Consider the following 22,913-nt stretch of genomic DNA (forward strand, 5'->3'; position numbering starts at 1 on the left):
TTGCTTGGCTCCAGAATCTGTGGTGAGGGGAGGGGCCAGTCACTAGTGCCCCTCAGGGGAGGAGAAATTGAGTTGGCCTCCTGCTTTTCCTTCAAAGGCTCTGGTAGGAGACACAGTGGGACCACTGGAGGAAGGGCTGTTGGGGCAAAGGGTGGGGGCTGGATACCAGTCATCTTGCTGCAGTGAAAAGCTGCGGGAGCCACACTGTGGCCCCTGTGGCTTCTGCCCCTCCCTAATACCCCAGGGCCTGGGATGGGCAGTGTTTCTCACCTTGGGTGGAGCTGGGACTCACAGTCTACCCATCGCCTGGGATGGGTCTTTTCCAATGGCATTGGGGCACTGGTAGCTCCTTAACAAACCTGCTCTAGAAACATTGGGTAGAGTGAGCAGAGGCAGAAAGGGCCAAATGGGGTGAATATAGGGATATGACCTGGAGATGAGGCCCCTGAGATGTCTGGGGTTTGTCTACTACTACTTGACCAGTAATTGAGATCTCATATCAAAGGCATCCTGTCTGTAAAGAGCTTTAAGATCTGGAGAAGGAAGCAGAGTGTGATAGTTCATACCTGTAATACTAGCCCTTAGCAGTCAGAGGAAGGAGGATCATTAACTGTGGGGTTTGAACTCAGGGCTTCATGCTTGCTAGGGCTGACTTCAAACCGCGATCTTCCTGATCTCTGCCTCCTAAATAGCTAGGATTACAGGCGCCTGGCTTTTTTTTTTTTTTTGGCAGCACTGGGGTTTGAACTCAGGATCTCACATTGCTGAGCAAATGCTCTTACCCACTTGAGCCATCTCACCTGTCCTTTTTTGTAATTGGTTTTTGCAAGATAGGGTCTCTCAAATTATTTTCCCAGGGCTAGCTTTGAACCTGCACTTTTGATCTCTGCTTCCTAAGCAGATAGGATTACAGGTGTAAGCAATGGGTGCCTGACTTCAGAGACCCTATCTCAAAAACAAAATAAAAGGACTGGTGGAGTGGCTCAAGAGGAGAGCACCTGCCTAGCAAGCGTGAGGCCCTGAGTTCACACCCAATGGCCACCAATAAATAAATAAATGACAAAAGGGCTGTTGGCATGGCTCAAGTGGTATTGGGCTTGCCTAACACATAAGAGGCCCTGAGTTCAATAATCAGTATTGTCCCCACCAAAAAAACCCAGAGATAGTCTGGGTGCCTTATGAATGCCTGCAACAAGGAATTGTGGGGCACCTCCCAGTTCCTAGAGTAGGAAAGGCACTCCTCTCAAAGCCCAGAAGGACATTGAACTCCCAGGGTCCTACATCCTTTTTGTCCAATGACTGGGCTTTGTTCTTCTGAGCTCGTGACCAAGGTTTTGCCAACCAGGTGAGTAGGATTCTGCTCTGAGGGGCAGGGTGAGGTAAGTCACACCAATGAAGAGGCCAAGGCAGCTAGGGTACCATACGAACCACTGGGTCTGGGAGATCAAGGTGGAGTGAACAGAAGAATCCTCTCAGCCATCCCTGCCCCTTCCCATGTCCTCTGCTTCACCTAAGAACATAGACAAGCTGGGTGCTAGAGGCTCACGCTTGCCTGTAATCCTAGTTACTCAGGAGGCAAAGATCAGAAGGGTGGTGTTCGAAGCCAGCCCTGGGAAAATAGTTCCCTAGACCCTATCTCAAAAACCCATCACAAAAAAGATTGGTGGAGTAGCTCAAGCGGTAAGAGCACCTGCCTTGCAAGTGTGAGGCCCTGAGTTCAAACCCCAGTCCCACAAAAAAAAGGAAAATAGCCAAGCCAAGCCGGGCATGAGGGTACATGCCTATAATCCAAGCACTCTGAGGGCTGAGGCAGGAGAATTTTGAGTTTGGCCAGCTTGAGCTATATAGCCAGACACTATCTAACCAAATTAAAAAAAAGAAAGTAAGTAGCCCAGACTCAAGACAGGAATTGAAATTTATTCTGGAAAAAATAAAGTCACTCCTCCCCGCCACAGTCCAGCAAGGTTTTCCAGGGGCCCTGCCCCTCCAAATGGTCATCTCTGTTCTTTGACTCCAGCTTCCATCAAAGCACATTATGATGCTGCTACTTGGGTGAGAGGCTCCTCCAGGTACTGCACTAAGGCCTGGGCCTGCAAGAGGGGAGCACAAATCAGAGCACGCATAGCCTGCCAAATCCAAATCCAGGTCTGCTCCCCATGCCACACTGAGCAAGTAACCAGCCCTCAGGCCCTGCTTTTGGAAATTAGCCCACACCACACATGGCCTGGGAGACAGGAGGACTCCAAAAAGGGGTGGGGATGGGATACAAGGGCTAGGTCCAGGGTGGGAGAGGCATGGACACATACACACCTTGGCTTTGAGCATTCCAAAGCCCACAGTCTCCTTGGCATACATGCACAGCAGAAGGTTGGCCACTCGGGTGATGGCTACACGGCCTTCCTGGTGGAGATGATAGGACAGGATGGGATGGGATGCTCGGTACCCTTAGCCCCCTCCTTCCCTGGGGCTCTTCTGGCCCTAGAGACATCTTCCATCTATGTCCTGGGCACAGCAGGGGGTTCACCTAGGAAGCTTTGGTCAGTCATAATGTGGGAAGTCTAGGTTCCAGCCTCAGCTTAGCCACCTACTGACCAAGTTACTGGGAAACCGAGTCTTCCAGAAACTGTTTATCTTTCTGTAACCCCTAGCCTATCCTAGTTGGTAGGGGTGCTAATATACACATGAAAGAGTTTTGTATTTGCCAAGAGCTGTCCAAACTCTTGTTGGGGGTGAGATGTCCACTCACCCAAAGTCACTGACAGGGCTTGGGAGCAGTAACCCAACTTATTTCTCTTTTCCCATGGTATTGTTTTTGAAACTGCAGCTCAATTAAGAGGGTTTTGATCAGCATTTTAAAAAATAAGTGAGATGAAGTACACTGCATGTAGTAAGGGATGTACTTTTTTTTTTTTTTTTTTTTTTGTGGCACTGAGGTTTGAACTTTTATGACTCCAAGAGGACCAACCTTGTTGATCTTTAACCAGGCATCACTCTGCACTTGCTGTTCTGCCAGAAATAGTCTTCCTCCAAATAGACACAGGCTTTACCATCCTTCAAATCTTTGTGGGTTTTTTTTTTTTTTTTTTTTTTTTTGCAGCACTAGGTTTTAAATTCAGGACCTCACACTTGCTAGGCAGGTACTCTTCCTGCTTGAGCCACTCTGTCGGCCCATTTTTGTGATGGGCTTCTTGAGATAGGGTATCAAGATGACTTTGAGCTGTGATTCTCCTGATTGTTGCCCCCCGGAGTACCTAGGATTACAGGTGTGAGCCAGCAGCACCCAGATCTGTTAGATATTTTTGAGAGAGTCTCAGAACTATTCGCCTGGGGCTGGCTTCCAACTGCCATCCTCCTGATCTGTCATGAGTAGCTAGGATTAAGGCGTGAGCCACAGATGCTCGGCTCCTTCAGATTTTTGATGGAATGTCCCCTTTTTAAATGAAATATCTCTGACACATGCCCCTGCCACAGTCTCACTCACTTCCCTGCTTTTTTTTTCCTCTATTATACTTTCAATGTCTAACACACTATATGTTTTACTTCTTTTAAAACATTTATTAAGACTTGTAAGCTTCATTAGAGCTGGGGGTTTTGTCTTTCCTGCTTACTACTTTTTCACTAGTCCTAAGAACAATGCAGGGGCCGAAATACTAGTTGACTGAACAGATAGAGAGATGAATGAGACAGTCCCTGCTTCCAAGAAGTTCAGTCTAATGACCACTTCCCCTTTCTGGACTTCATTTCCTTTCTTTGTAAACTGAGGAGGTGGACTGGGATGCACAGACTCTGGTGGTTCTGTAAGTCTATAAAAGTGAGATGACAACACTTCATATTTTGACATCACTAATGTTTATGTACATTTTCATTTGATCTTAACATCCTGAGAGGGGAGGGGAACTGAGAAATGATTGTTTCCTCCTTAGATATGAGATAAGGAAGCTCAGAGAGGATACGTGACTTACCCAAGTTTCCACATTTGACAAGTGGATGGCTGGGACCAGAACCCAAGTCAGACCTCAGGTTCAGGGCTCCTTCCTCACCACCACTTGATGAACATAGGGTCCTGCCTATTACAAATGCTGCTGCAGACCAACTCTTGGTATTCGTCCGGAGATCCTGTCCCTACCCCTCCAACCATCCAGGATGGGGTTCGGGTCGCCCCCTTGGGATCCCCGTGGGGAGCAGAGGAGGTCTGACTCCCTTCTCCATACCATGCAGTCCATGAGGATGAATTTGAGATTGTCTTCATTAAACGCTTGGTTCCCATTCCGGTCGTAGGCGGCCCAGATGTTACTGGCGATGGCCGCGGTGACCCGGGCGTCCGTGTCCCCATAACCCGAATAGGCCAGCAATGATCCCTCGTTATTCAACAGCCTAGCGAGGAGCAGGGAGGGATACAGACATACTCAGGGGGAAGAGTGAAATGCCTGGATTCCTATACCAACTCCCGCTCCCGGCGCTCCTAGGAAGCAAGGGTATGGGCTGAATGTGGACTGCAACGTGTTCTAAACACCCAGCATACCGGCATTCCCTTTCCGCAAGGGGATCTCACGGCCGGTTCCCCCAGTTGCTGCTGCCAGCCTGTGAGGCCTCCTCCCACAGTGGCGATCCTTCCCCACCCCTCCCTGAAGCAGCCGTACACCGCCCCATTCGGGCTCGCCGCTCGGGCTCTCGGTGCGCACTCACAGGGTGCTTTGGACTCCGCCAGTGTTGGCTTGGCTTAGCACCTGGGTCAAAGCCTTGGGACGCAGCATGCCTGCAGCTCCTAACACTGGGCTTCGGCTCGCAGATCCTCGGAGTTCCCTCCAGCCAGCCTCTGCCTGCCGCTTTCCGTAGCCCAGCAGCCCTGCTCCACCTGGCTCTGGGAGTTGTAGTCTCGTAGCTTTACTATTGCTCTCTGACTCAACCCCGCCCCGCGCGATGGGTTCTGGGAATTGTAGTTCGTGGTCTCGCGAGGCACCCTGGGAATTATAGTATGTCTTTGCAGTCAAACCACGCGGCTATGAGCCGGAGTGAAAGGATAGTAGCAGTGTTGGAAGGACTTTTAACACGTTCGGGGAGAGGGACTCATGTCGGTTTGGCAATCCGAGATTCAATAATATAATAAATAATAATAGCTCTATTTGTTTCGTACACCTTTGTTAATCTGCAAAGCAGTTTTTCTACGTTATGCATAATTGTGTGAGGAGATATAAGAGGTACTACGGAGGAACCAAGGCTCAGAAAGAACACGTAGGCAAAACCCAGGGTTCTAGAACCGTACTTAATAGACCATCAGGCCAGGGTCCGCCGGGAAACAAGGGCTCAGTCCTGAAGAAATCTTTATGGAGGTCCAGCGGTGGGAAAATAAACCTTGGGAGTTGGGAGATGCCCAAGGCCTGGAAGAGATTTGGGCCTCCCAAGAAAGTCCAGGTTATCACTAGGAATGGAGATGAAGCAGCGACACAGAAAGTCCTTTGTCCCGGAGCCAGAGTTGCCCGCGGAGGGGCGGGGGCAGCTTTGGCCGTAGGAACCGTGGGCGGGCAAGGATGTGCGGTGGTCTCCCGCCCCACCGGGAAGGGCAAGCCCCGCCCCGCCCCCGCCCGAGTCCCTCCGGGGTCACCACCCCTCGCGGCCCAGTCTTGCTGCCGGGCTCCAGGCTCGGCCCTGGGCGGACCCCGCTGCAGTGGCCCCCCCAGTCCGCCCGGGGCGCTGTGGCTGCGGTTGGTCCGGAGGGGGCGGCGAAGCCTTGGGGAGCGGAGCGGAGGGGAAGGGAGGGGAGGGGAGGAGAGGAGGGGAGTTGGAGGCGCCGGAGCCGAGCCGGGCCGGCCGGGCGGGCGGGGTGGAGGAGGAGCCGGGCGGGCTGGCGGGCGGCCGGGTGGCGGCGGCGGCATGGCGGAGCCGAGCGGGGCCGAGGCGAGGCCCCCTATTCGGGTCACCGTCAAGACCCCCAAGGATAAGGAGGAAATTGTGATCTGCGATCGAGCCTCGGTCAAAGAGGTAGTACGACTGGGGGGGGGAGTTTTGGGGGGAGGAGCGTGGAGGAGGGGTCAGCGAAGAGATGGGGGAGCCTCAGTGACGGCCTGGCGTCGGGACGGCCCCCGACAGGAGGGCGGGAGACAGTGGAGACTGCGAGGAACCGGAGCGAAGGAGAAGCGGGTAGGGGGCGCCATGCAAGGGTTGGTCTCCGGGAGCGTGGCGCGTGTTTGGGGGGAGCGGGTTTGGCTGTGTGGACAGGGCTGGGGGCGTGGTGGAGAGCCGGGAAGGGACGCCTTGCACCAGACTGGGGAAGAACCCTGGGCTCGAGGGGAATGTGTGCCCAGGTTGTTGGTCGGGGTTCGAGGCACCAAGACAGCGTGGGGCCCCACCAAGGTGCTGAACCAGGAGAAGACACGGGGGGCGTTTTGAGCGCCTGGCGCCTGCTGTGCGCCTGGGAGAACGCCCAGGGTTCGCTGAGCGCGGGGGCGGTGGGAGCTTTTCCTCACCCCGATCCTCCCCACTCTCTCAGATTCAGGTGGTTACATTTGGTTCTCTGTTCTTCTGGGATTTCCAGAGCGCAGTAGGTGCTCAATAAAATTTTGTTGACTGCGTGAACGGGGACTATTGCCTGCCGTGCTCGCCAGTGCTTCAGAATTTCACATAGGCAGGGCTTAATCTGGTTGGAAGAGAGAGATCTGGAAGCTGCTTTTGCTTATCAAGTGCAGTGTTTATACTTTGTGTGTTTCGTTTTGTTTTGGAGGGGCGAATAGAATTTGGAGTCTTACTATTCCCAAGGTTCCACTGGTGTCATCACTGCTCCCCAACCCCATACAATACAGAGTATATATTTACTTATATGCAGACCGTTGCTGAATTTAAATAGTGTTGCATTGCAAAACTGAAGTTGGAAACAGCTCTAATTGAGAGACGGTGTGTTTGTTAGGAGCCTGGCCATTGGTGTCTTCCCAGAACAAGTTACCCAACCTCTCTGATCCTCAGTTTTTTCTTCTTTAAAATGGAGAAAATAATTAATACACTAGATGGCTAACTCGTGAATAGTTAAGGCTCAGTTGTAGCTATTGTAGTTGTTGTAGGGAAGCTGGGAAAAAAGAATAGAGAAAAATAGAAGAAAAGCCTGAAGGGAGACAGCTTGGGTCCAAGGCTGTTTGAAGGAGTTGGGAGGGGAAGACTGCCCAGGTAGTACCCTAACTGGAAACTGGGTAGAAGGAAAGAAGTTGGGATGACTGATAGCAGCAGGGATTTTTTTTTTTTTTTTTTTTTTTTTTTTTTTTTTTTAGGGTGGGAGACTGGGACGAAGCTGTGAAAATAGCTTGCTGGTCCATCTCCTTGATTAAGAAAAAAGCGGCTGGGCTAGGGATGTAGATATGGCTCAAGTGGTGCAGGCTTTCCTAGAAACTCAGGCCCTGAATTCAATACCCAGTACCACCAGAAAAAGAAAGAGAAGAAAAAAAAAAAGGAGCTGTTTATTGCAGCTGAAGGGTCTACACCTTGAGCTGCTCCACCAGCCCTTTTTTGTATTGGGTTTTTTTTTTCCTCGAGATAGAGTCTTACAAACTGTTTCCCTGGGCTGGCTTCAAACCACGATCCTCCTGATCTCTGTCTCCTGAGTAGCTAGGATTACAGGTGTGAGTTACCAGCCCCCAGCCAACCAGACATTCCTGAAGAGGCAGGGTCCTTGGTGAATGCAGCCCAGGCAGCCTCCATAGTGATCTCTGCCTCTCGATCACAGTTCAAAGAGGAAATCTCCCGGAGGTTTAAGGCTCAGCAGGATCAGCTGGTCCTGATCTTCGCAGGCAAGATCCTCAAGGATGGAGACACACTGAACCAGCATGGGATCAAGGATGGGCTCACAGTCCATCTGGTCATCAAGACCCCTCAGAAGTAAGCTCAGGAGAGATCTGGCTTCTGATTGGGACCCCCCCCCCATTCAATACCTAGAGGGTCTGTGCCCAGGCCCAGGGGGGTGGCTCCTGGGTGGATAAGATCTCACCTCATGGAAGGGTCCTCTGATGATACTGAGGACCTTTTCCCTCTCCCTGGTTTACTGACTGCCCCCTAGCATCACCCCACTCCACCCTGAGGTGACTGGGACAAGGGTTGCTCAGGAGGTGGCTTGGGCTGGCAGTGGTTGCACAGCCTACACAGAGATCACTGTGATAGTACCTTCCTTCTGTGCTCATTCACTCCAACCAGGATTCTCTTTCTCTGTCCTCAGGGCTCAAGATCCAACTGCTGCTACTGCTTCTTCCCCCTCTACTCCTGACCCTGCCTCAGCACCCTCCACCACACCTGCTTCACCTGCCACCCCTGCCCAGCCTTCCACCTCTGGCAGTGCCACTTCAGATGCTGGCAGTGGAAGCCGGAGAAGCAGTGGGGGGGGTCCATCTCCAGGGGCTGGGGAAGGACCCCCGAGTGCTGCTGCATCTATTCTCTGTAAGCCCTTAGGGAGGAAAACACAATCTTGTGTTGGGCTGGGGCATGGGGAAGAGCCAAAAGGAGGGGGAAACATGGTTACGGCTTTACTCCCATGGGGATAGGGAACCATGGGGATACAGGATTCCAGACCTTGGTGCTTGAACCAAGTTTGAGAGGAAACTAGTTCATGAGTGCTTCCCAGAGGAGGGGAGTATAGGCAAGTGTGAGGAATGAGGGAGAAAGGGGGCTAGGGATGTAGGGGGCTCTGGGTGAGGCAATCAGAAGAGTCAGAAAAAGGTGGCTCCAGTAGTATACCAGATGGGAAGTGTTTATTTGCTCATTCAGTAGGTCACTGCTGAGTGCCTTTGCTCTGCTCATTTTGTGCTTAGCTCAGCCTCTGCCATCAAAAAGGTCTCAGTACTGTAAGATCACCTCTTTGCCAGAAGCAGATCAGGCCTGAAGCTGTGGGAATGACCGGAAAAGGGAGATGAGAGAGGCAATTGGGGCCCATGCTGGAGACTCAAATTCTGGCTCTGCTCAGTGGGAGAAAGGCTCTTGGGGTAGACGGTGATCCTGCCCCCTCCCCACAGCTGGCTTTGGGGGCATCCTGGGGCTCGGCAGCCTGGGCCTGGGCTCTGCCAACTTCATGGAGCTGCAGCAACAGATGCAGAGGCAGCTGATGTCCAACCCTGAGATGCTGTCACAAATCATGGAGAATCCCTTGGTCCAGGATATGATGTCTAATCCTGATCTGATGCGGCACATGATCATGGCCAACCCCCAGATGCAGCAGCTAATGGAGCGGAACCCTGAGATCAGCCACATGCTCAACAACCCCGAGCTCATGAGGCAGGTGAGTATTGAGAAAAGGCTACGAGGGAGGTGGGGAGTGGAGTCCCACCTGGCCTTTACTACCTTGTCCTACACTGCTGTTGGCTGGCCTGCTCATTCATTTAGCAGCTGTATTTTGAATACTCGAAGTATAGTTATGAAAAGATGAAGGCCTAGCTTCAAAGAGAAGTGGGACAAGTAAACAGGCCACTGTAATGTAGTTCTGTTGGTGTTGTCCTGAGGATAATCACAGGATCCCCTACGAGGATAAAGAAAGGCTTCTGACCCTGGGGCTTATTGGAAGGTCTTCTGGAGGAAGTGTCACCAAGCTGAGGCCCAAAGGAGAAAAGCGAGTGAACCAGGGAAGGAAAAAGAGTATTGAGGGCCAAGGGCAGCAAATACAAAGGCTGGGAGTAAAAAGTGGTAGAATGTTTGGGGATCATTGTTGCTGGGCAGGCCCAGTAGGGCAGGAGACCCAGGGGATGCTGTTTTGTTCTTTTGGGAGTTCATGGTCCAGTTCACCAAGGGACAAGGAAGGATGGTCTTCCCAGCAGAGTTGTGGATATCATAGGTAGACTTGCTAGAAAATAATGTCCTAAAGGGCAAGGGTTTTTGAGTGTTTCATTTCCTGTCTAAAACTGTGCCTGGTACATAGTAATCACTCAACAAATACTGGATGAATGAATTACAGGACAAGAGATAAGAGATCAGAGTCCTGTGAGGCTGGGTGTATCAGTCTAAGGTGTCTTTTTTTTTTTTTTTGCAATTTTTAAGAAGGCACCTTAGAAGACGCAGGTGTGGAACAGATTTGGAAGGAGAGGAAAGATATATCAAGTAGAATGAGAACAAGAAGTAGCTGTTCTCTCTTTATCATGGACTCCCTGGGCTTGATACCAGCAACTCCTCATTGAGAGCATAAGCTCCAAAGAAGAAAGTTCTTATCCTCGGTGTTGCTCAAGATTCCATCAGGCCACAGACCTGGGAGTGGGCTTAGAGGGCATCAGTAGCATTGTTCCAGCCTGAATCCTTTCCCTGTTCAACTTGAGGTCATTCACCAGGAATCACATTACGGTCTTAGACAGGCCAACCTGGCCTTGAAACCACCTGAAAGTGGCTTCTACCACTAACTGGTTGTGTGTCCCAGGGCGACAAATCCTTGAAAATGAGCCTATTTTTTCATCTGCAAAGTAAGGACAGGAGTACTTACCTATTGTGGGGATTACATGACTTAAATTCTGTAGATTACTTAGCCCAGTGCTTGTATGTAGTAGGTACATAGTACATGTTAATTTTCTCTCTGCCTCCTCCCCTTTCTTATGTCCCTTCTTTCTCAGTTTCCTTGTGCTCCCTGACACTTGTGTGGGCCCTCTGAGTGTGAGAAAGTGAAGCTGTGCCTTACCCCATATGGGAGCATCGTCCCCAGTAAGAAAAAGCTAACCAAAATAACCACAGGGAAGCAGGGTTGGGCCCCAGATTACAGTAGAGGAAGGAAGTCTGGTTTGCCCTACTCCCTGCCATTGTGGGGTGGTTCTCACATTTTTGATGCAGAGCCCCCTCCTCAGGGCCCATCCTTTTCCTAGCTTCGTGCTCCCCTGGTTCCAGGGCCCATTCCATCTCTCTCCCTTCACCAGACAATGGAGCTTGCACGGAATCCAGCCATGATGCAAGAAATGATGCGGAACCAGGACCGAGCCCTGAGCAACCTGGAGAGCATCCCTGGGGGGTATAATGCTCTCCGCCGCATGTACACGGACATCCAGGAGCCTATGTTCAGTGCTGCCCGGGAACAGGTGGGGCCGGGGGTGGGGGCACTGGGAGGGGCTGTCTGGGCTCAGGATTCCCTTCTCCCTAACCCAGGCAAGCCCAGGGTACTCTCTGCCCTCTTTACTTCCCCAGCCCTATGAGGAGTGGGCCTTGGCTTGAAGGCATTCTCAACAGAACAGAGCCAGGGATGGTCCAACTTAATGTGGACAGAGTCACAAGAGTGGAATATGGCAGAGGTCCCTAGGGTTAAGTGGGTTAGGTGTAGTGTCCGAGGGACTTTACATTGTTCTGACAAGCTTCCTGCACCAGGAGATTGTGCACAAATCAAAGATTGTGGGGCAGAGCTGGGGTCAAACACCAACCTAATACAGTATGTCTCAAGGGTGGTGCATCAGAATCACCTTGGGAGCTTGTTAATCATGATTCCTGGCCCCACCTTTGAGGTACCTATTGAGTCAATATCTGAGGTCATGGCCTGGGATTATGCACTTTATTTATTTCCTTTTTTTTTCTTTCTTTTTTTTTGGCAGTACTGGAGTTTGAACTCAGGGCCTGAGTCTTGCTAGGCAGGCACACTACCACTTGAGCCACTCACCAGCCCAATATGTACTTTAAAAATGCTTTATGAGGCTGGGTGCCAGTGGCTTAAGCCTATAATCCTAGCTACTCAGCAGATAGAGATCAGGACGATCAAGGTTCACGGCCAGCCCAGGCAAAAAGTGAGATTGTATCTCAAAAATATCCAACACCAAAAAGGGCTAGTGGAGTGGCTCACGTGATAGAGCAGCACCTGTCTAGCAAATGTGAGGCCCTGAATTCAAACCCCAGTCCTACCCCAAAAAAAAAAAAAATGCTTTATGAATTCCTTCTAAGTATACAAAAATTAGTAATTGAAAAAAAAAGAATAGATAAAAATGTACCATTCTCTCTCTCTCACCTCCCCCTCCCCCTCCCCCCCCCCCCCCCCGGTGGTACTGGGATTTGAACTTGGGTCCTCATGTTCATTAGGCAAATGCTCTACCACTTGAGAGCATTCTGCCAACCCTTATGGTTTTTTTGTTTTTGTTTTTGTTTTTTTGTGGTACTGGGGTTTGAACTCAGGGCTTCACCTTGAGCCACTCTATCAGCCCTATTTTTGTGAAGGATTTTTTGAGATAGTTTCTCATGGAACTATTTGCCCAGCTGGCTTCTAGGATTACAGACGTGAGCCACTGGCACCTGGCTCTTTTTTTTTTTTTTTTTTTTTGAGGTGCAGTGTGACAGAGTTTAGGAAAGGAAAAGAAAACAGGAGAAAGCACAGAGACTCCCATGTGGGAGGGAGCTGGAATAAAGCAGTGCAAGCCCTATGCCATTCTCTTGTATCCATGTTGCCATGTAGAATTTCTTTGTCTTTTTTTGTTTCTTTTTTAAAATTTAATTTTACATTAAACACATATCTATATATTTCAAATTTCAGAGCTTACACAAAGTAAACAAAAGAGTATTTGAAAAGTATGAAAAATTACCAAGCTAAAAACAAGTTCACAAAAAGGATCCTTCTGTTTGTATCTCTCATCTACCTCTTTCCTAACCCCTCAGCTACTAATGTTAATGCCTTGTGTATTTTCCTAGATATACATAATATTTGCAAGTAAGTCATTATAGGTAGAGTTGAAGCTTCACATACCCCTTCCCAATCTTACTCCTCCTTCTAACTACTACTCTGATGTTGCTGTTTATCATTCTGATTCTTTTATTACCTTTGAATATGTCATAAACATAGCATTGTTTTGCATATTTTTAAACCTTATAGAAGTGGTATCTTGCTGTTAATATCAATTTAACTTGCTTTTTTTGGAATGTTCTGTTGAAGAATAATGTAAGTATAGGAAAACACAGATATCCTCAGTGTACAGCTTGATGAATTTTCACAATTAGCCAGCACCCAGGTATAAGGGCAGGATCTCACTTTTCCTGATCCTTGTGGAAAGGATAGGCACCATACCCTGAGTGTCCTGTACTTTTTCAACAGATGGATCATTCTTGCTGTCCTCTTCCAAGTCTCCAAGATGACAGTGCCTTTTGCTGACTCTTCGTTGTTTGCCTGTCCCTACATTGTCCACATTGTCTAATTGCTCTTGGTTTCTGAAGAGTAAATCCCCCACCCCATTCTTCAACATCGTCTTGGTGCTCCTCCTGCCTCAGCCTTCTGAGTGCTGGGATTACCAGTGTGTACTGCCATACCAAGGCTCGACATTGTTCTTTCAGATTTTAGAAACTGCTTGTAGGGATAAACTATGAAAAATTTTTTAGGTAATTAAAAAAATTATTTAAAATGCTTCATGGTCCTCATTAAAATAAAAAACAAGCTGAGTGTGGTAGTACGCACCTGTGATCTTGGCACTTGGGAGATGAAGGCAGGAGGACCGAGAGTTTAAGGTCAGCCTGGCTACATAGTGAGACTCTGTCTCAAAGAAAATAAAAATCAAATAGTTGAAAAGGTATATAACAAACAATCACTTTCACTAATTCTGCTGCACAGTGAGTGTGAAAAATCACTGGTTTTGGGCTAGTGGAGTTACTAAATGGGAGGGCATCTGCCTAGCAAGTGCAAGGCGCTGAGTTTAAACCCTAGGGGCTGCCCTCCCCACCCCCAAAAAAAAGTATTATCAAACCAGAGCAAAAAAAAAAAGAAAGAAAAACCCAAACTAAAAAACAAACAAACTTGGAGGCAATATTAAAGGAAAATGACTTTAAAAAAAAAACTACTGGTTTTTGCTAAAAGAATATAGCATTTAGCATCCACAGACCTGAGTTCAAGTTCCTGTTCTACCATTTTCTAATGGGTTTTTGTTTTTCTTTCCCCACTTGGTACTGGGGTTTGAATTCAGGGCCTACACCTTGAGCCACTCCATCATCCCTTTTTTTGTGTTGGGTATTTTTGATATAGGGTCTCATGAATTATTTGCCTGGCCTGGCTTCGAACCAAGATCCTCCTGAGTAACTAGAATTACAGGTGTGAGCCACTGGCACCCAGCTTAGTATGGTTTTTAAGGGAATTGCTTATACTCTTTCTGAGTCTTAGCTTTTTCATTTTCAAAACAGAGGTAATATGGAATGGGTGTTGGTGGTTCATGCCTGTAATCCTAGCTACTCAGTAGATAGAGATCAGGAGGATAACTCAAAGCCAGCCTGAGCAAATATCCAGCACAAAAATGGGCTAGCACAGTGACTCAAGTGGTAGAGTGCCTACCTAGCAAGGGTGAGGCCCTGAGTTCAAATCCCAGTACTTCCAAAAAACAAACAAAAGTTATAGAGGATATGATGGAAGTACTTATGCATGTATGTATGAAAACTTTTTTTTTTTTTTGCAGTACTGAGGGTGTGGTACTCAGGGCTTCATGCTTGCTAAAGCAAGCATCTACCTCTTGAGTTTCCAGCCAGTGAAACCCATTTTTTAAAAATGTTATGGAGGATCTTAAAAGAGGTTTTGTTTTTTGGGTCGTATCTATCGATGTCACTATCAGAAATTAAAACTGAGAAATTTTTTTAATATTTATTTAAAAAGTAATGCATTACAAATTAACATAAATACCATTCTTTCAAAACTAACTTTATTTTCCAAAGCTGTAGAGGAAAGTGTGGCCTTGTTTTACATTTTTTGCAGACCTCTTTATGTCTGGCCTAGTATAAGATGCTGGCTTCTCAGATCTGCATTCATTCCATTGAATGTCACATGTTATAGAGCCTTTGGAAGACTCTCCTTTATCCTCATGAGAAAATAACAGTGAAAAAGAGAATGAATGTCTTAAAATTATGAAGTGTTCTAAATCTTGCAGGGGTCCTAGGACCACACTTTGAGAACTCATGTTTTAGAGAGATATTATGAACATTAGAATAAATATGTCAGGTGATAGTTGGTGCTCAAGAAATAGCAGCTGCTATCACTCTGGGAGTTCAGGAAAAGAGATTTAGTCCTTAGGGTGGACCAAGAAGAAAACAACAGAGTTCAGGACTAGGTGAGGTGAGGTGCTAGATAGGCTACCAGAACAGGAGATCAGAAGTAGGGACAAAGACTGAAACCATGGTGCATGCACCTCGGCTTGTGGGCCCTATTATCTGAACAGGCATCTGGTGATTTGAAGAAACTACAGCTCAGAGTAGGCAAGTCCTTTGTCAGCCCTGTTCCTGTGACCCACTTTGAGCAACAGGAAAAGTGACTGGATGTGAAAGCCCATAGTGGGGAGGGGCTAAGGCTGCTCCTCCTGCTTGCTTGCCTCAGGACCATCTGGAAACTCAGAGAGGTTGCTGCCAAGCTTAGGGTGCTGAGAAAGGCAGAGCAAGTGAAATGGGGTCCAGGAATCCCTCAGCATGCATACCCGTTGGACAGAATCCTGCCCTAGTTGCTGGAGGGGTAAGGAGAGGAGGTTGGTGTTCATATGATTAGGTGCAGACCTGCGTGGTTCTGGGGATACAGTGAAGAGTATGGTACTGAAGTGTGGGAGCAGAGATTAAGGCCTGTTCTGGTCTAAGCAGCCAGGTGAGGAGGTAGGATTTGGGGCCCACCCGAAGAAGAAGGAATCCTCAGCCAGAAGTGTGCTCCTCTAGGGGGCGCCATTGTGGGTGCCTGAATGGAAGAGACCTCTATTTAGGGGATTAGGAGACCTGGGGAGTGAGGAAGAGATTCTTGGGAGTTAGGATTAGACCAAGGTGGCTGGGGAAGGGGGAGCTGAAGGCAGGTCAGGATCAAATCAGAGATCCAGGTCTAAGCCTGCACCCATCAAGCCAGAAGTTACTTACTGAGCATCTATCTACTAGTGTCAGGGCTGGCTGAGGGTGCAAAGATAAATCCAATATTGTTTTGGGCCCTTGCGAGTTCCCGGAAAGCCAGTATCTCACTATGCCACAGGAAAGGTGTGTGTAAAATGCTGTGGGTCACAGAGAGGAGATTAGAGACCAGGTATTTAGAGCCAGCAGGGCAAAGGAGTCATTAGCATCACCCTGTGGGGTGAGGGTGGAGCTGCTCTTTGTGGGGCAAAGAATTGAGCTGACGACGGCTTAAGCTCTGAGAGCTCTCTCCCTTTGCTGGGGAAGGGGAGGCTCTTAGGTGAGAGGAGAGAAAGGGCCTAGCCCTTGTCCCTGATTTATTTCAGTCCTTAACCCGAAACCTTTCCCTCCTCCCAGTTTGGCAACAATCCCTTCTCTTCCCTGACCGGGAACTCCGACAGCTCATCCTCCCAGCCTCTTCGGACTGAGAATCGAGAGCCCCTCCCTAACCCCTGGAGCCCCTCGCCCCCCACCTCCCAGGCCCCCGGGTCCGGTGGGGAGGGCACCGGAGGATCGGGGACCAGCCAGGTGCACCCGACAGTCTCGAACCCCTTTGGGATCAATGCGGCTAGCCTGGGGTCAGGTATGTCCTAGGGTGGAAGGAGCTTAGTGGGGTCACCAGGGCAACCCCTCTGCCCCAGGACTGAATGGGGTTCACACTGCTCCAGGTTATTGAAGACAGAGGTGAGACTATATTAAAGCTACAGAAGGGGCTCAGCAGCCTGGAGTAGTGGCCCCACCACTGAGGGGGTGAGGGCTCTGGCCATGTTTCGAGGTCCCTAGCGGTGACCTAAGTAATAGCTCACAGATAAACCAGGCTGCACCTTCCAAGCTCCATGAGCGCCTCTGGTACCATCCAGTGATAAGTGGGTCAGACGGGGAGGAGGGGTGGGGGAGCTCGGAGAAGAATCAGAGCAGATTCAAGGACAGGCAGATAGGAGGAAGGATGTGCAGGTGTGCCATGTATAAAAGTACAGGTTATACACTGCACAACTTTAGGGTTTGCCCCATTTATCTGGACTGTACACATGACTGGGGATGTCTTTGACAGGTGCCCTGATTTCACTGCATCCTGAGAGATACCTTGATTGGGAAGGTCCTTTCCACTCTAGGTCTTTCAGTTTCCTTATTTATAAAGTAAGGACTAGCACTTGGCCCATGGTTTTAAAATTGTATTCCCGATTTCTGGGAGGTCTAGACCATCTCCAGGCTGACGGAGAACCAAATGAAAGAGGCTCCAAGCTTCCTGCCCTAGCTTCAACTAAACCATTACATACTTGGTATTGGAGTAAGTTTTGGCTTGAGGAAGGAGTCTCTGCTGCTAAGACAGGTTCAAAAACCATTGATGTAGGTGACATTTAATCAGTCCTTTCCAACTCAGACTTTATCTGAGCCTGCAGCAGGAATAGTCCAGAGGGGCATAAATCAGACCCAGTTTCTCACTGGCTTGTCCTTAGCAGAGTAGATGGAAAAGGTCCAGGCCAAAACAGGGCAAGCTGGCCTTGGAGTCAGGAGAGGCTTGGACCCATACCACAGTCCTTGAGTGCCCATTTGACCATTGCTGTCTGAGTTTTCTAACTACTCAGTGTCTAAAGTGAGAGAGATTGAAGTGAGACATCTGGTTTCCATTTGGACCGTTTCTCTCCTGCCTTGTGTCTTCTTCCTTGACCTAGGAATGTTCAACAGCCCAGAAATGCAGGCACTTCTCCAGCAGATCTCTGAGAACCCCCAGCTGATGCAGAATGTGATCTCGGCCCCCTACATGCGCAGTATGATGCAGACACTTGCCCAGAACCCCGACTTTGCTGCTCAGGTATTCAAATTGGCATAAGGAGTGTTGCTGGGGAGAGAGTGGCTGGGGCAGTTTCTCATGGTGGTCAGAACGATCTGGAGCCAGACTGCCTGGATTTGCACTTCATGCTCTGCCATTACCCAACTGTATGAACTAAGCAAGTTAACTTCCCACGATCCTAATGTGCGATATGGTAATAGCAGTAGCTCGTACCTTATCAAGTTGAGGGTTAAAGGAGTTAATACATGTCAAGAGTTTAGAATATGGCGTGGCAAACAGTGCGCACCATGTACTTAGAATGCCAGCCTTCATCACCATTAGACCTAAGCGGAACAGCCTGACCCCTGATAGGCTCTTCATTGCTCAAAACATAGTTCCATTTCTTTTTTTTTTTTTTGAGGTACTGGGATTTGAACTCAGAGCCTATACCTTGAGCCACTCCACCAGCCCTTTTTAGCGAAGAGTTTTTTTGAGATAGGGTCTTGTGAACTATTTGCCCGGACTGGCCTTGAACTGCATGATCTCTGCCTCCTGAGTAGCTAGGATTATAGGCGTGAGCCACTGGTGCCTGGCTGCATAGTTCCATTTTTTTTCACGGTCCCACATAGGCCTTCAGGATACTTTGATATTTTTGGAAATGCTGGCCAGGTATCCTACAGTGACAGGGTACCGAGGGGTCTGAGGCTGTGGGGTAGTTCTTAGGGCGGGAAGGCCCAGGCCTCCCTCTACTGACTCCATTCTGGCAGATGATGGTGAATGTGCCACTCTTCGCGGGGAACCCCCAACTACAGGAGCAGCTCCGCCTGCAGCTCCCTGTCTTTCTGCAACAGGTGAGTGAGGAGCCTTGTCATGTAGGGGTGGGAGACCAGGAGTGAACCCAGAAACCCAGTGGGTAGGATGAAGTATAGAGGACAGGGCTTGACTTGGGCTTTGGACTGTCTCCTCATTCCTGCCACCTCCTCTTCCCTTTCTCTGCTTGATTCCCACCAGATGCAGAACCCAGAGTCACTCTCTATCCTCACCAATCCCCGTGCCATGCAGGCCTTGTTGCAGATCCAGCAGGGACTGCAGACTTTGCAGACTGAGGCCCCTGGACTGGTACCCAGGTAAGGGGGAATTTGGGTCGCTGCTCTGCCCCTTCATCCCTTCTCTCTGGCCCTCTTGGAGCCAGCTTTGTGTCCCTGAGGATCTCTCTTCTCTCTCTTCCTGTTTCCCTTTCCAGATCTCACATTCCCAAACCCCCGCCCACTCCCTATTTCTTTTTCTTTCTTTCTTTTTTTTTGAGGAAGGATCTTGTTGTGTAGCCCAGGCTGGCCTGAAACTAAGATTCTCCTGCTTCAGCTTCCATACTGCTGGGATTACCAGCTCCCCTTCCTTTTTTTTTTTGGCAGTACTGGGGTTTGAACTCAGGGTCTCACCCTTGCTAATTAGGTGTTCTACCACTTGAGCCAGTCCACTAGCCCCTCCCTTCCCTTTCTTGAATGACATCTCCCACCTCTTGATCTCTCCTGCCTGCAGCCTTGGCTCCTTTGGGATGTCCCGGACCCCAGCACCCTCGGCAGGCAGCAACTCTGGGTCTGCAGCTGAGGCCCCCACCTCCTCACCAGCCACGCCAGCCACATCTTCTCCCACTGGGGCTTCCAATGCCCAACAGCAGCTCATGCAGCAGATGATCCAGCTTTTGGCTGGAAGTGGAAACTCACAGGTACGTGCTGGGACCACCCCTTCCGTTTTGGCAGCATCAAGGGTATCAATAGAGTGGAGTTAGCAGAGCAGGCTTTGCAGGTAACCAGACCTTGCTTTAGGTTCTGGTCCACTACTCACCAGCCTTGGGCAGGTTGCCAGTTGTCCCTGGATTCAATTTCCATGGCTGTAAAGTGGAGATGAGAATTGTGATAGTACTTACTATGTACTCAGTACTATTCCGAATGCTTTACATAAGAGACCTTATTTTCTACAACAGCCTTGGGAGAAAGCTATTGTTTTCTCTGTGTTGCAGATGAAGAAAACCAAGGCCCAGAGAGGTTAAGTGGCTTGCTCACTTACATATCTAGTAGGTGGTAACAGCTGAAATAACCAGAACTCTGGTCTATTTTGTTGGGGGCATGGCTCAAGTAGTAGAGTGTCTGCCTAGCAAGCACAAGACCCTTAGTTCAAACCCTAGTCCTGTCAAAACAACAGCAACAACAAAGACAGTCTCCACAGGGTGAATCCTATCCCATTTCACAAGGCCTATCTCCTCTAGGTGCAGACGCCAGAAGTGAGATTTCAGCAGCAACTAGAGCAGCTCAATTCCATGGGCTTCATCAATCGTGAGGCCAACCTGCAGGCCCTGATTGCCACAGGAGGGGACATCAATGCAGCTATTGAGAGACTCCTGGGCTCCCAACTCTCCTGATCCCTTGGCCCATGCCTACTGCCTGTCCTCCCACTCAGTGCCAGCCTTTGGTTCCTCTGTCAGCCCCTTGCCCTCTGCAGCTTGTCCCTGTTTTCCTTGTCCTCCCCAAATAGCAGGGTGACCTTAGGGGCATAGGCCCTGACCCCATGACTTTGAGAACTTTGGTTTTATTGCTGTCTCACAGAATCTTCTCTCCTGATCCTCCTTGAGCAGAGCTATTTAAAATGGTTTTCACAGTTCTGTTGACTGGCCCTCCTCCTTCCCCACAACCACCTTTTGCAATCTGCAAACTTCTTAGTGGGACTGCAGAGTCAATAGGAGGACCCAGCTGTCTGGTTTACTAGAACAGTCTTCCATCGGTACCACTAGGGTTTAGCTTGCCTTACATTTACTTTTAGTAACTCATCCTTCTCCCCACCCTAGCCCATCCAGTGCTAGAATTTTACACTCTAAAGGTAAGGGGTAGGTGAAATAGGCTGTGATTTTCCTCCTCGATTCCTGTTCTGGTCACTTCATCCAAGTGACTTCCAAGGCAAGGAGGAAGGTGAGACATAGCCCTCTGGACAAGAATCAACAAGGCTGGATCAGCCCAGTGGAGACTGGTACAGAAGAGGAGGGATTGAGATTTCTTGGAGGAAGAGAGTAGGGGGGAGACAGTCTGAGAAAAAGTGTGGAAGCTGGGATTGTTTTAGGCTGGAGAATCTAGGCCCAGGCTTGGCAGAGAAGAAATGGACATACTGGTGGAATTTGAATTGAAGGAAGGGGCTCGATGAAGCTAGGCAGTGTGTTGGCTCCGTTTCTTCAAACAGCTGCACACACGTTTCCATGAGCCCAGGATCTATCTGTGTCTCCAGGCCCCAGTAATTTGAGCCCCCTCAGAAGATATGAAGAGATTGGGATCTGTCTCAGGGGTGTGTGTGTGTGTGTGTGTGTGTGTGTGTGTGTGTGTGTCTGTGTGTGTGTGTGCGCATATGCATATGTGTCACACATGTGAGTTGGGTAGGCATGTATTCTGTATTGATTCTTGGTTCAGATCTCACTCTCACCAGAAGTAAGTGGATAAAGGGGCCAGTCTAGAACAGGAATACACATAAAAGAACAGGGTCCTCTGAGCCTCCCGATGCTGGTTAACCAAAAGGCAGTAAGGGTAGTCTTTCTGAAGCTGTTGGGGCTGTGACTGGCACCCTCACCACCCATCACTTCATTGGGGAGTAATAGTGAGGTTTCTCTTCAAGAGCCCCTGGCCTTTCAGTTCTTCACTGTTTCCCTCTAGGCCAGAAAGTTCTATTTGAGGAAGGAGAGGGGAGCGTGGCAATGATGCCTTTAATCTGGAATTGGACATTGCTCTTCTGGAGTACAGAGGAGGCTCTCATCACATCCTCCCTGTACTGTGTGGCTGAGCTGCTTGGAGGACCCCAAGAGGCAAGAGGCACTGAATAATGCTCATGCAAGAAAGGGTCCCAAGCAGTCCAGAGATGTCTGCCCTTTCCCTCCCTACCTCCTCTAACTCCCACACTGGCCTTTGTAAATAAATGGTGTGATCTTTGTTGTGGAAATGTGTGGTATTTTTTCTACGGGAGAAGAGGTGGGCTGAAGACAGCATCTTGGTTTTACAGGGCATATCTAGAAGAATTTGAAGCTGGATTCAGTTATCACTGGTGTCAAATACTGAGAGCTAAGGGATAACTGGTAATGGTGTCAGTAATACCTGGTTTAAGGAGGAGACTCACATTTGTCCATTCCCCACTGTTAAACCATCAGCTACCTGGGAGCTTCCCTGTAGGTTGGGTCCAGGAGAGGAGTGTAGGAGGTCTTGGGAAGATGGTTGAGTCATTTCCTCCACCCTCTGGACTGCTAGTAAGACTGCCCTAGAAGCAAAACAAACCCTGTATTCAGATCTTATACAAGTGAAGATGAGTAGCTATTAATCTTGAGTTCTGAGACTAAACTTGGCGCTATTGCTAATCATGAGAACTTCAGGAAGTCTTCAAATCTATGAGGTTTTATCTTTTGTATAGTGAAGTTATGGGCTAGAGGTCTATGCTGCAGGAATGAATCATGTATGGGAATGGTGGAGACCATTGTGAGAATGGTAGACTAGAGGCTTCCAGCTAACGTGCCCACTGGAAATTCCAATGGTTAGGTGAAGTATAAGAAAACTAAACACCAAATTTGGCTGGGAACCTAGAGGAAGGAGAAAAGCTACACTCTATAGAATCTGACCTGGAAGATTGCACTAAATGAGAAAAGCTTGCTGAGAGGCTGAGTTATATGTCTGAGGGCTTTGAAGGACTGGGTGTTCAAGTGACAAAAAGTTGCAACCTGGGGAACTGAAGGTGTGGCTTAAGGGTAGAGCACCTGCTTTGCGAATGCGAAAGGCCTGAGCTCAAACCCCAGTCCCACCAAAAAAAAAAAAAGTTGGAACCTGGGAAACAGGGACCCTAGAACATGCAGTACTTGAACTAGGGCTCCTAAAGGTAAATTGGAATGAAGCCAGCCCCGTTCTGCAGTTTGGCCTCTCCATTCTGGGTGGTCCAGTAATGCTGCAACCTTGAACTTAGATTGAGAAACCAGATTGTTATCATCTCTGGTTGCTTGGTAAAAGCAAGCAAAAATCTCTCTAGGAAGGTAACATCATCCTGGACCTCAAAACCATTGCAACAAATGAGTTTACAACTATGACCTCCAGCCACAAAAACTAATCAAGCATTTGAAGAGATAAGGCCATATAAGTGACACCAAACAAATAATAGACAACAAACAGACCCACAAAAATTATTGGAATTAGAGACTGAAACAACTGTATTTAGCATTTCAAAATGAAAGCCAAGCTTAGAAATTCTATCAGTCTTGAAATCATGAAAATAGACAAAACACAATTTTAAAAGGATCAAATAAGATTTTAGCTAGAAAAATACAAAAAATAAA

The 22,913-nt window shown here is 48.8% G+C and overlaps 2 protein-coding genes across 3 annotated transcripts; one reads left to right on the forward strand and one right to left on the reverse strand.

Annotated features, from left to right (window-relative positions):
* Positions 1–1,897: 1,897 nt before the first annotated feature.
* Positions 1,898–4,870, reverse strand: Lamtor2 (late endosomal/lysosomal adaptor, MAPK and MTOR activator 2). Its single transcript, XM_020181328.2, has 4 exons — positions 4,687–4,870; positions 4,212–4,374; positions 2,311–2,400; positions 1,898–2,090 (listed from the first exon to the last, which is right to left on the reverse strand). Exons 1-4 carry the CDS (start codon positions 4,752–4,754, stop codon positions 2,034–2,036), a joined length of 378 nt encoding a protein of 125 aa, XP_020036917.1. The 5' UTR covers positions 4,755–4,870; the 3' UTR covers positions 1,898–2,033.
* Positions 4,871–5,820: 950 nt separating this feature from the next.
* On the forward strand, positions 5,821–21,541 carry Ubqln4 (ubiquilin 4). Of its 2 annotated transcripts, none has more exons than XM_020181327.2 (11): positions 5,821–5,979; positions 7,709–7,860; positions 8,195–8,412; positions 8,985–9,247; positions 10,857–11,015; positions 16,153–16,378; positions 17,469–17,608; positions 18,334–18,417; positions 18,578–18,693; positions 19,106–19,292; positions 19,833–21,541. In XM_020181327.2, the coding sequence occupies exons 1-11, from the start codon at positions 5,872–5,874 to the stop codon at positions 19,983–19,985; spliced, it is 1,806 nt and encodes a 601-aa protein (XP_020036916.1). In that variant the 5' UTR covers positions 5,821–5,871; the 3' UTR covers positions 19,986–21,541. The 2 variants fall into 2 exon arrangements, with proteins under 2 accessions (XP_020036916.1, XP_073903985.1); XM_074047884.1 differs by lacking the exon at positions 5,821–5,979 and adding an exon at positions 5,999–6,138.
* The last annotated feature ends 1,372 nt before the right edge of the window (positions 21,542–22,913 follow it).

Source organism: Castor canadensis, chromosome 11, assembly GCF_047511655.1.
Source record: "Castor canadensis chromosome 11, mCasCan1.hap1v2, whole genome shotgun sequence".
Lineage (NCBI taxonomy): Eukaryota > Metazoa > Chordata > Mammalia > Rodentia > Castoridae > Castor > Castor canadensis.